The sequence below is a fragment of the Lygodium microphyllum genome, chromosome 2 (genome assembly GCF_053477565.2).
Source record: "Lygodium microphyllum isolate KBCC chromosome 2, Lygodium_microphyllum_v1.1.10, whole genome shotgun sequence".
Taxonomy (NCBI): Eukaryota; Viridiplantae; Streptophyta; class Polypodiopsida; order Schizaeales; family Lygodiaceae; genus Lygodium; species Lygodium microphyllum.
In genome coordinates this window covers 42,185,561-42,199,118 of record NC_141136.1, presented here as the reverse complement: position 1 = coordinate 42,199,118, position 13,558 = coordinate 42,185,561, and the positions used below count along the sequence as shown (strand labels likewise).

At 39.6% G+C, this 13,558-nt stretch overlaps 1 protein-coding gene across 1 annotated transcript in view; it reads right to left on the bottom strand.

The window, feature by feature from the left end:
* The window catches only part of LOC148039663 (myosin-9-like), a 36,541-nt gene that overhangs the window by 18,465 nt on the left and 4,518 nt on the right, over positions 1–13,558 (bottom strand). The window contains exons 2-13 of the mRNA XM_087692561.1: positions 10,742–10,870; positions 9,766–9,909; positions 9,089–9,234; positions 8,847–9,003; positions 8,624–8,682; positions 7,470–7,626; positions 7,232–7,384; positions 6,972–7,108; positions 6,738–6,884; positions 6,550–6,651; positions 5,938–5,995; positions 5,712–5,813 (exon numbers count right to left, since the gene is read on the bottom strand). Of these exons, the coding sequence (XP_087548687.1) occupies positions 5,712–5,813; positions 5,938–5,995; positions 6,550–6,651; positions 6,738–6,884; positions 6,972–7,108; positions 7,232–7,384; positions 7,470–7,626; positions 8,624–8,682; positions 8,847–9,003; positions 9,089–9,234; positions 9,766–9,909; positions 10,742–10,870 (1,491 nt within the window). The remainder of the gene's footprint in view (positions 1–5,711; positions 5,814–5,937; positions 5,996–6,549; positions 6,652–6,737; positions 6,885–6,971; positions 7,109–7,231; positions 7,385–7,469; positions 7,627–8,623; positions 8,683–8,846; positions 9,004–9,088; positions 9,235–9,765; positions 9,910–10,741; positions 10,871–13,558) is intronic.

Below are 13,558 nucleotides of genomic sequence, written 5' to 3'. Positions count from 1 at the left end.
ACTAAACCTTCACCAGGGAAGCTGGCTGGAGCAATTGCCTGCTTGAACATATGCATGTTATCCACAACATAGAGATCAAACAAACAATGCTGACCCATCAAAGGATTACACTGCACCCACCACCTCTCCCCCCCCCCCAAAAAAACCTCATTCTCAGCCGTGAGAACTTACAAAACTATCACTAGTTTGTTTGTTGGCATTGCCCTTTAGAGCATGTGCTTATACAATGATGCGGTGACAAGGTGATGCAGGTCCCAAAAAATTTGCCAATTGTTAACTTCAATTAAGTAGTCCACTTAGCCTTTAAATGTGTGGATATCATGCTTTTCAAGAAAGAAGAGTTTATTTCTAGAAAATTAAAGAAAAAGGGTTGGTTGTGTGTGTGTGTGTGTGTGTGTGTGTGTGTGTGTGTGTGTGTGTGTGAAAAGGGGCAATGCTCTTGCGTGTGATAGTGTGCCCTTGTTTTTCTTTTGTTTATTCATAATGAGATTATACCATGAATCAGTTGTTAATCATTTGGTCTTATGGGTCAATCTCAACTTTAGCAAAACATCAACATAAAAATAGCTCCCTCCCTTCCTTCCAGCCAGTGTAACAAACAATATCAGAGGAAGATGAGGTCTCATATTGGTTTATCTAAAGGAGGTAGTTTTTATGTGTCACAAGGACGTGAAAATTTGATGCTTTGCTTATGTTTAATTAACATTTGATTAAAAGATTAATCAAATGTGCAATTAAAAGATGCACATGTAAGGTGCAAGCTACGTTTTCACAATTGAAGGCCGAAGGACCCTGTGAAAAAGATGGGTGTCAAAGGCAAAAGTTGTAAGTTGTAACAAGTTACACTTGTTAGATTCTAGGTGAATTTTGGTGTCAGTTTGCCTCTAGGACCATTAATTGGCCATTAAGTTTCAGTGGTGACACTAGGGACTAGGTATTAATTAATGGATTAATGCTTGTCCAAGGGTCAATTAATGCATGGGACCACTTTCGGTTGCAAATGGCCTAGCCAATTAATTTTTGGATGAGCAAGGTCAATTTTTTGAGCATGGATTAAGGACTGAATTAATTTTCTGAAAATTAATTAAATGACTGGAAATTGCTAAAAATGGATTAAGAAAGCTGCCACTTGGCAAAACTTCCCCATGAAAGTGGGAAAAAAGCTAAATAGGGCTGAAGGGAGAGGAAAATGTCTTTTTTTCATTTTGGAGTTGTTGGAAAGAGGTGTTGGACTGTTGTTGCCAGCTTTTGGGGCCATTTCCCAACCATTGGAGACCATTTTGGTGATGGAGATTGCATATTCTTGGCCTTGGGAAGCTGGCAATTGCTGCTGATGCACTTTCTCCTGAAGATCACAGTCTCTGATGCTCCTTTTGTTGTTGGTGCATCCATTTGAGGCTGGTACAGCAAGACAGCAGCTGATTTTGATCAATTCTTCGCGACAAATCTCAAAATTTTCTCTCTCTACAACATTCTCTCATCTCCTTCAGCCTATACTCAGCCATTCTCAGCAATTCTCAACCATTTGGAGGAGATTTCAGCATTTTGGTGGATTGATCTGTAATTTCTGCAGTAAACTTTGATTTACAGCAAAAATTAGGGTTTAGCAGCCACCTTGGGATCCGTGCCAAAGATTGAAGGCTCAAGGGACTGAAATCAGCAGCTGATAATTAAAGATTATCAAGGGATTTCAAGAGCCAACCCATCCCAAATTGATTTGGGACAGCATTTGGCCAGCCAAGGGTCAAATTGGAGAAAAAGTCCTGGGTGAATCAAAGGGCAAATGACCCAAAAGGCTTGCTGATCATTCATGACAGCAAGAGCAATTGGTTAGCAAGAGGAGATTGAAAAATCTCAAGTTGTACTCCTTCTAATTGAATGAAAGCTAAAGAAATACCGCAAGGGGTGCCAGTTTTGGAGCCAACAGGGAATCTACTGTCCAAGAATGTTACGGTAAAGTGTGTATTTCATTTTATGTGCATTTATTTATTGTTGTAATTAACTCTTATATCAAGTTATCACCACCCATCCCAAGAAGGAAGGCTGGTTTCATTATGAATTTAAAAACACCAAGAATGGAGTTTCATATAAAACAGAGTAAATAAATATAAACTTGTCTATCAATAATGAGAATCCAAATTAGGAAGACAAACCCATCATCCTATTACATATGAAGCAGAGTTAAGCTTCCTCATAGTTTCAAACACTTAAGTGGCTCAACTTTTTGCATCTGAAAACTCAATTTTTTTTTCTTTTTTTAAATCTATATAACACTCCCCCCGCCCCCCCCAAGGGATCTCCCCAGCACTCCTCTCCCCTCTCTCCTTCTCAATGCACCAAGAGTTCAGTAGGCAATTACATTAAATCTGAATACTGGCTAAGCTCGAAAAACTAGACATACATAGCTAAATTAGGCATTAGTCGCAACCTAATACAGCCATTAAATTTAATAACCTGAACATGAGACACCAGCACTAGGTGGGAAAAAGTGCCCTACCCCCCACTTCAAGACATTCTTACATCATATTCCTTTGATATATGCAAACAGTGACAACACTCCGCACAGTTTGAATTCCTATAATTTTAGAAAGGAAAGAAAAGCTGGCTTCAATAGACTACAGCACCACCCCAACAAGACAAGTTTCGCTACTTGGTTAACCCAACATCAAACAACAAATTCCTGCCTTCTTCTTAAAGACAGGTGTGCAAAATATGGCCCTTCATGAGGAAAAGTAGTTGGCCCTTCATGAGAAAGTGCTGGGAGAAAAGCCAAGGCAAAAACAGAAGTTAACAAGAAAATACTAAAATCTGCATTTTAGCCATAGGACTCTGCATGCCAGAGACACTCACAATGAAAGAGCAGCTAAAGGCTGAAACTACTGTAAGGTGGGAGAAACTGGATCTGAGACAGACTAATTACTTGTTGAGAGCATAAGTAAGGCAGAACAGGAATGATACAAGGGTGTCCAGAGCTCTTGACGAAGGAAAATATGCGGCCAGGGACATTGTAGAGGTCTCAACTGAACTGGGAACACCTAAATGCAGCCATTCGGGGCCTGAATTGCAAATGTAACTGCCCCCATAGCCAGCCTGTCGCCACAACAAGACCACCACCATGATGACAGCAACTATGCTAACGGTGACAGCATGGGGCCCAAGGAGGTGGGCAGGGGTGCATGTGATGGTGTGGTGTGAATGCAGATGCTGGATCTTACTTTGCAGATACACTGCACATGCTGGTTCCATGCCATCAGCAACCCCGGCTGCCTCTCCAACAGTCCCCTGCATGTGTGCCAAGAGCTATGGCTTGCCCTTCTAACAGTGCTGCTCATGCTTCTGGACCCGCACCCCCTCTCAGGCTAACACTGGTGGCATGGGTAGACATCATGCCACTGTCGGACTCTTAGGCCTGCTAGTCCAATAATGTGGTCATCTTGCACAGCCACCAAAATTAAGGCTCACATTAATACAAAATTATCATGCATTGATGCACAATTTCACTCCACAAACACAGCCCATAAACATTTGTCTTATTAAAAAGGCACTTTATATTGGCAGTAGGAAAAATGCTTTAAGTCCCATATATAAACACATGTTGTGGGCATCCATCCTTACATCTCATTGTCAGGTTGTGCAAGCACTCCATTCTCTTCATCATCAACCGTCTTCTCCAGTCATAGAAGCTGCTGCCTAGCTGTCCAAGGTGCTGCACAATCACACCCCCATAGGACACTCAGCTGCTGCATTTTCAGTCTCAGCCCCCTGCTGCTGTCATCATCAGCTTATGAGTGTCCAGTCTGCTGTCCAGCATTGTCTTCATCATCAGCAACAGTTGCCTACTGTCATGCAGTCTCCACATAGCTGTGTTTTGGCTGCCATGTGCTTCTTGATATTATCTTCTGCATCAACTATTCTTGCATCATCACCCTCAACTCCAATCCTCTACTTTGACATCCTCATTGGTGATTTTGCTACACTCAAGCTCTAAAATGTCCACCAAGATCCAACCTGCACAGAAGACATGACACAAGTGGTACCTGCAGCAAAGAACATAAAGGGAATGGACATCAAACTCACTTCCCATACATAGAGCCAGACAGGCTCACCCTTGAGCCTAGGAACTAGCAGCACATGGGGCCACGACCACATCCCAAGGGCTAGTGTCCCATACCACCAGCCCACAGCATCCCAATGTATGGATGCGTCGGCCTTCAGGCTAAGAGTCCAAGAGTGGCAATCACACAATTACGTGCAGAAGAGGGCCTTGAGTCCTATAAATAGGACTGTCGACATATTGGTGCTATTGCTTCTCCAAAGGCAAAAGTATGGACCACTTGGTACACTTATTGCACCAAGAACAGTCACTACACCAAAGACTATTGGTGTTGACCTTTGCTCTCTACACCACCGGAGTATATAAGCCTACCCCCAAGCACTCCTTGTGCCACCTCCCCATTCCACGTGACAAAGATCATTTTGCACCAGCTATCAAATTGTTGTGCTCGAGGCAAAAAGATGTATATGGTGTGCACTAAGCCTTTGCAAGGAAACAAAGGCACTATAACCTCAAAACCAATAAGCTCTCCTAGAGACAACTACAACAAGTGATGGAGGTTTCCCTCACCTACTTTCAGGTTTAGTGGCTCTTGCGACCCTCAGCTCTACAATCTACACCGGTAACCAAGTTAGTTGGCATTCACTGCCCTTTAAATTGTTTCTGAAGGCCCGTTTCACCTCACCACCAGTTGATGCTTCAAAGTGGAGCCTTCAAGATGCATCCACATATCTGACAGATTCTCATAAAGTACCCAACTTGGCAGCCATAATGGACAGAGATTATCAAGAATAAAGTATGTTGGCTTAGTTCTAAACAAATATCAATAATTTTCTCTTAATGTAGTAGCAGATATGTAGCTACACTGTTTTTCCATTCGAATTGAATTACAGTATGAAAATGTCCAGGTCAAAGTCAATGTCTAAAGCCTATTTCTGCTGATTTCAGAGCAAAGGTGCAGCACAACCTGATGCCCATTATGTGGCATGAGGTGAATTCATCTGATCAAATCCCAAATTTCCCACTTGCAATTCTGATTTGCAAAAGCAGAAAATAAATAATGAATTGACTCCCAAAATCAAGTTCCAATATAACCTTTCAAATGCATCAGAATACACATCTCCAGACTTCAGACTCCAGAGTCTAGTCTTATGAAAATACACCAAACTTAGACATATTCTCGGAGTCCTCAAAAAGCCTAATGGTATAGTCATGCACCTTCCCAAAGCCCAAGCCTGCAAAGCACACACTTCCAGATTGCCAAAACCATCTATTCATACATACAACCGGATGCTTATTTATCTATTCCCTGGTGTTTTTTGCTGTCAAAGGACTCGAGGAAATTGAACGTGAGAGGAGTTATACAGGAAAGGGGAAATTGCCCACACATGGAACATTTCAACTTAGTTTCTGGGGCCTGTTCACTTTAAAACCCTTCAAACTTAACAACTAAGCATAAATATGAATTGTAAGCACTACAAAATTATCAGCATTGATTGAAAAAGATCTATAAAATGCTCTTCAATTTTTAGGTAGGGTTTGATTAATCATTTTCATAGTGAGGAAAAGAAAAACACTGCAAGCTGCAAAGAACCAAATACCTTTTCTATAATAGCAACACAAAAAAAACTTTAAAAGCTGCAAATAAACCAAGTACCTTTTCTATCATATCCAACACGTCCTGATTATCAACAAATTCAATGTAGCTCCAGTTTATTTCTTCCTTTGTGTACTCTTCCTGCTCCATTTTAAACACATGCTGCGCATGCACCGAGATCAATTGAAAACATGGAAAGATTTCAGAGTGGAGAATGTGCTCAAGAGACTAGAGCAGTAGACATATTAAAATTTTAATTGAACAAAAAATACTGCAAGCAACAAACCTGATTGAAATGTTGTTGCAGCTTTTCATTCGTAAGATTGATACAAAACTGCTCAAAACTGTTTCAAACCAGGGAAAAAGATGAATATGTTATTTTAAGTACAGGTCAAACCACTTATAAGTTAAAACTTTCAAAACACAGACACAAATATAAAATGAGACTCTCGAATTTGTAGTTCTGCGTTCTCATCGGGTCAGATTATGAAACTACTATTTGGCTTCTTTATGTCCATGGAGAGCTGTTAGTGTGAGCGCATATTTGTAGCCCTAGATTTCATTCCACACCTCAGCCCTATTATGACAGTGCAATGACGAGTTGGCCATTTGTGTCTATGGTAAGCTGTTTGGGTGTGCGCATGTCCCTCTAGCATTGCATTGCATTTCCCCTTTTTCTCTAGCTATCTCCCTTATCCTAACCAGACCTCCTCCCTCTCGTCACCCCTCCCATTACTAGCCCAGCCTTGCCCATCCCATATTCTTCTCTTTCACCATGTGAAGTGTGAAGACCTGCTTCAATGCACAAAAGACATGCAAGAAACAAAAATCCCACTACTCTGAAAACCAAATTGCCATGATAAATTTTGTGGTTTAAGAATACAGAAAATCAAGGAACCTGTTGGTCTTGAAGCTTTCAAATCCATAAATATCAAGAACACCTATTAAGGTCTTTGAATCCGGATCCTGACCTATTGACTTATTCACCTTGTCGACAAGCCTGCAGACAATAATACTTGGGTTTCAATTTCAAGAAGTGTGAGATGAAGTCTATGTCAAAAAGAACTTTGCACTTTACATACATACCAATCAAATAGACGAGAATATATAGTTTTTGCCAATGTATCACGATTTGTTAATGCAGAGAGAGGGTCCAGTGTTTTCATTATGTTTTCATCCCTTGTGACGATGATTCTTGTGCATAATGAGTCCAGCAGGCCTTGTTCATCACACCTACAGTCAAAAAATCAACAAACAGGCTTTATAGGTATATTGGAAACAGTCAAAGGCCCACAAGAAGTCCATATGCATTAGACATACATCAGCAACTCTGCCGCCGTTTTTAGATGGAACTTGGATTTCTCATCTTTTAACACTGAAGAATCAGTTTCCTTCCCTTGAGCAAAATCAATATTCCCCAAGTGAAGTATTGAAGCCACAACTCGAAAAATTGCCTCCTGTTTCAGGATTTAACATTATTAAAAAATCTTTCAGGGCTAGCTCTTGTAATCTAATCAGAGACATACATTTAAAAACAGCTTGCTACTTGTGGAAACCAACATTAGATTGGCATTATTCACCTGTTCCTCCAAACTTATGCCAACTATATCCATGGCTCTCCTAGTCTTTGCATATTCTCGACTATTGTTGGTATGATCCAACTCAAAGCAATTGCTTTGGTTGAGATAGTGAAAGACCTTTGGGTCTCCCCCCAACTTGTATTTTTCAGCATCCTACAAATGAGAAGGCCCATATAAGGTATGAAACAGTGAAATCTTCCTTATAGTCACACAAAACTGTCTTGCAAAAATACCCAACCTCGGCTGAAGCACAAAGTTGGTAGAAACAATGATAGTTCCTCTCTGGGTCTGATATCTGTACAACACGAGATCTTTCCAGCAGATAAGTCCGAACAGCAGCTCCTGATATTCTCCCGTTTCTGTCGAACTGCAGCTCCACGAATTTCCCGAAGCGACTGCAAACAAAGAAAATACCAGGTTTAGGAACACCTGATGCTGAGCCATAGCCACACATTACCTTTGAGTGTATTTTCAGTAGGATGCATGGCGACTGTTGTAAAAAGATCAACAAACAGAACAATAGAGTACTTTGCACATGTTTAAGAGCCACATCGTGCAAGATAATGTTAAATATCCATGCAAATTTTATTCTTGGATATGGAAAAACAAAAATCAGCATATCACTTTTAGAACTAAACAGTCCATGATGGTGAGAGGAAAAGCACCCAAGTTCAAATTGTTGGTGGTCGTTAAAGTAGGCTATGCTAGCTTGGTTTTAGTCCTTAGAGATTACAAGAAGAAAATGCAATTCTCAGAAATGGATTCAAAGAAAGCTGTTAACACACTCCACTTTCAGAGCATTTAGATCTCAAAACTGGCCAAGAAGCAGGTTACAAGTTATTTTCCAGACACCAGAACTTGAAGAAATGTATATGACAAACACAGAGAGAGCAGTGCATTGACATGTTTACTTAAGGTTAGACAAAAGAATCTCACAATCATAAGTGTGATACAATGTGATTTATAGCTTCAATCCCGAGCACCCACATTAGTGGTGTTCTACTTAGATACCCCTCCAATCACAGTTACACGAGAGGGACTATTTAAAATAAGCAAAGTGAACAAAAAAAAATAGAATCTATATTTTTCTGAGGGCATGGAATATTGCACATGCACATGTGAGAAAGAGAAATGTTCAAACATCAAAAGCAACAAGCCATCACTAAGCTACCATAAAGTAAACGCTCTTTTCACAAGAGTGGGTGGAAAGTGGTCAAGTGACAGAAGCTTTTGATTCTAATGAAGAAAGAAAAGGCACTGAAGCTACCATTTTTAGGTAATGTAAAACTGCTCCATGAGTGAATGCAAAATATTGCCTTAGTGATCACTACTAGGCCACTGAAGAAAGCACCTCAATAACAGCTTACTCGGGTGAAAGAGCCCATTTCATACCTTGAGTTGTCATTTCGAACCGTTTTGGCATTGCCAAAAGCCTCAAGAAGTGGGTTTGACTGCAGATGACCATGAAAAACAATTCAGTCCAGCTCAAATTAGCCAGTTAAATATCAGAAAATTTGCATGTTGTGCAGCCAAGGGGGCAAGCTCCAAACCAAAACTGTCTTTGAAAAGTGCCTAAATAATGAGGAATGAGAAGAACATATTAACTAGGTCTTACTTCCAAAACTTGTTGTTCCACTGTCCTTCCATCTGTTAATGCTCGACCACCCATGAAGGCAATATACTGCATCAACAGCTTAGTGGTCTCTGTCTTTCCTGCCCCACTTTCTCCACTGACTAATATAGCTTGACTTTTGCCTTCATTTATCATAGCCCTATTATGGTGACAAGTAGACACAATAAATATCCAAATGCAACATACAGATGAAATACCGGTTAATAAGCAACAAAACTACTTACCTGTATGCAGTGTCAGCTATTGCAAACACATGGGGACTAAGCTCACCAAAAGTGGCACCCCTGTATTGCTCCATCATATGCACATCATAGAGGTGGGGAAGTTTTGCAAATGGATTTACAGCAATCAAGATGTTTCCTGTGTATGTCTGTATTAAATACACTTAATGAGAAGCATGGCTTACAAGAAGCAACCCATACCAAATCTTAGGTACAACTACTGCAGCTACATATGTCAAAAAGACTCGCCAGCCAACTTCATCCATTCTAGGTCAATAGATCATGTGTAAGTTCAACATATTACAAACTAGTTCGCATCATGCTGAATCAAAGTATCCAACCCCACACAAGTACCCTGGCATTACAACCAACATTGACATTTGGAAAATGATTTTATGCATAAGAAACTAATTCCACAAGGTGATTCATTATGACCAATTTTCGTCTCAGAATCTAGAAATCTAGCACAGTTTTAACTTTTTATGACACCACGAATGACAAGCTTAACTACTATTACTCTTCATATGCATAATACTGCAAATGATGTTCATGTTACCTTGTTTAGAAAAAAACCCACACAATACAAAAACTACAGAAACAGCATTACTGGTTTCTTTCTCATCAAGTGGAAAAAGCAATTCCTTAAACTGTGGAGTAAACCTGAAGGATTATCAACTCACATAAATGTCATTAAGCTCATATCGGCTTGCTAAATTGTAAAGAACGCCTGGCTCATGCAAATATGCTAGCTTGGTCATATCATCAACACCTCCAGGCTGCACATCTGGGTCCTTAGGATGGACATTGGACACCTTTGTAACCACCTGAGACAAATCAAAGGGGTTAACAAACTCATTCCAATCAAAAGCTCAAAAACATCGAGCGGAAAACATTGAGATCATATGGGATAGTCACTAGGATAAATATTAAATGTCCAATTATATAGGCCCCAGATAAACAATCATAAGAGTCTCAATATTACAGTGTGTGAGAGAGAGGCACAATGAATATAACTACTGCTCTTTCCAAATCAAGAAGGGATCATTTGCGTCACACAATCATGATCACCGAAGGGATAAAAACAGACTCAAAAAAACCCCTCTGAACCATTTGTTTTCTAAAGGCAATATGTATACCAGTAACACTAAACACTCGATTAGTGTCCTTTATTGATTTGATGTTTTTTTTTTTTTTTTGGAATTGTACAGACTATTTGTAGCATCAGGTTTCTTCTTACATTAGACAATATTACACTACACCTTTTCTTGTTACCACTATGAACTGTTTCCTCTGTAGAGAATCTGGGTCTGAGCTAATCAGTTTCTTTCTTTCTCTCACTTGAAAAATCACAAATTAACAATAATCAACAAAGCCATCTTTAGTCAAGCATAATTATGTGCTTTCTGGTTGACTTGAAATTTAAAAGACCAGAATAATAGAAAACTGCCATTCACTACATAACCCTAAAGAACTTTTCAGGCTATAAATAACAAAGATGGTCAAAACAAGAGCATTTGACAACAATCACAGACTCTGACAAGGAACAGGATGCGCATGTGAAATCATTTGAGTCTATTTTTTAAACAAAACAGGATGCACATTTGAAGTCATTTGAGTCTGGTTTAAGACAGAGTAGAAGGGAGAAAAGTCCTGTACCAATCTTCCATTTGTGGCCTGTGCCTTTACTTCCTGACCATTGATTTCAACCACCTCAGCATCTACCCAAGCTAAAGTAGCATCTTCAACCCAAATTTGTGATCCAACTGTTATATTATTCTCTGTAGCCTGTTTAAACATTTGGAAGAGAAGGGTTAGCATCCAGAGAAGTAAGTTTACTTCATTTAACAGGAAAGTTAAAAGATTTCATTATTGCATATTATTCATAACTCTAACTCATAAAAATTGCCTTTTAACTATGATTATATGTGCAGCACAAAAACAAAGCCCAGAAAACACACAGGGACTTGGACACATGCTTTTATTGTAATTGCTTATCAACAGCCTTGAAATAGGACTTCCATAGTTGCACCCAGCTTCACAATGAAATGGCTTCAGAGGCAAATCAAAAGTAATGAGTGATGCCCAACTCACAGTTAGTGGGCATGCAAAGTTGTTCCACATAGACGTTCATTCCTTGTCTGACCAGCTGATAAGTTCTAATACATTAGGGCAGACAATTGCTACTTGATAGCACACCCCTTGTGCGATTATTAGTATCACGAGAATCCAAGCATTTTACAAAGGGCATCAACACCCCATCTAGTTCTTCTGACCAAGCAATGAAGTTTAAAACATATGACCATCAAGTGCCTGTCAGGATGTAGCCACAATTTATTTTTGTGAAACCAACATTCTGATTGAGATAACATATATGGGTGCTGCTATCAGTAAGATTATCATCACAAAGAAATGTTCAGAAGTGCAGAGAAAACACAAATGAATGGAGTCATCTATATTTGCAAGAGAAATTCAATCATGCAGTGACAGATGTCATGATTATTAACAGGTAAAAGGAAAGGATGAAAATTGTTGCTACCAAATGTGGCATGATTTTGCATTGACTAGATAGTTCATAAATCAGCATGCCTGCCATTGCATATCAAAAAGATGCCAATAATACCTTGATGTCTCTTCGAAAGAAAGTGCTCATGAATCTAAATCTGGGTTGGCCTTACCATAGATCTAGCAGGAACACGCTTTCTAGACAATGCCAGAGTGAATGTAACACATCTCTTGGCCTTACCGCAGATCTAACAGGCATTCACTTTCTAGACAATGCCAAAGGGGAATGCAGCATGTCTTTTGGGTCTGTTCCCAGCTGCAGTCTAATTTGAGGTTTCATACTTGCTGGTTGCCACTCTCTACTTCAGACCACATGGATTGGTTACAAAGCTTATATATAGAATATATAATTACTTCATATGAAATGGCATGGCAAATGTTAATGTTGGTCAAAACATAAAGTCATTGTTGTTCATGTTGCAATACTTCTTTCCAGTAGTATTGGGCAATTTAAAAAGTCAAGTTATATCAGTCATAGGGGATGTATTATCATCATGATGGTCAACATCATCGTCTTCTCTTCTCCTGAGCATGTGGGTTGAGGAGTGTCCGGGGCAAAGCAAGAAAAAGCAAGGGCAGACTGTCTTGGATTGGACAGGGGCATGCTCTACATATAGAATACACAAGTGTGTTGACTAGCATACAGGGCTCAAGCACAGCACGGATACACAGTCAACAACATATGCCCTTGTACACATTTATACTATAGCTGTAATATAAGATTCGAGGATCTCCTTAAGCCTTTTGGGTTCTCTTATCTTCTTCTTGAATTGTGCAATTACGACCTAGAGTCTTACAATGATGTGGACAATTATTAAAATCATCACATGTAAAGGAATAGTGCCACCAAATTTATGAGAATCATACAAGGCTACGAATTAACAACCTTGCAATGTACATTGCACCACCATCCATTGACCATGATGCATTCTATGCAAAGAAACCCCTTTAAGTAGCCAAATTATGTTGGTTCTTGTAAATGAAGCACATATGTGCACATAGTATAAAATTAGTTTCCTCTTATTCATATTTTAGAAGCCATTTATACATCCAACACACATGTACATAGTTTTACACCAACCTCCACTTATACAACTGACACACTATGGGAGCATACATGATGAGTATGTGCAAAGAATAGTAATCGATGTGCCAACCACAAATTGAAGTCCATCATGCATATTAGACCACTAAGGGCAAAGGCTGATTCAAATCACCATATCAAGAACTTAAATTTTCAAATACATCGGCCCACATGTATATTAGACCATTGCTGCCACCCATCCTTGGTTGAATATTTTGATCTTGTAACTTCTCTTTTCCTTTTTCTTGTGTTCTTAAGAAATTGTGGTATGAGCCAGTGAGATTGAATCAATCAAACAAGAGCTGCCAAAATGTGCACATACAAAAGCACATATAATGGGAAAGCTTCAACCAAAACTATGAAGAACATGCATGAATCTGAATGAAAATGAATCATGAAATATGACAGCAATATCAAGGAAGGCTCTAGAGTCTAATGGAACTTGTCCACAGCCCACAAGGGATGAGGGCCTAAACGGCCAAAGGATGAGGGCTAACTTCAAGGCTTAAGCCTATCCATAGGCATACACATAGAGACTAGAACATAAGGACGCCCAAAGTGGCCAAACTAACAAGTGTCCTACACCCTAAAAGTAGATAGAGCCCCCATTAACTCAATGATAGCCACAAGAAGGAGATGCCCATGCATAAATATACAACTTACACTCCCTTTGAAATTTTAGATGTGGTACAAACTTGTCAAAAGTAATCCCTTTATCCAAAAGGGCAAGCTGATTGAATCTCCATACAAACAAGATGATGCTCTCCAATTGTGAGAGGGATGAAATGCTGCCAACTCAATGACTAGTAGAGCAATAGTCTGAAGTC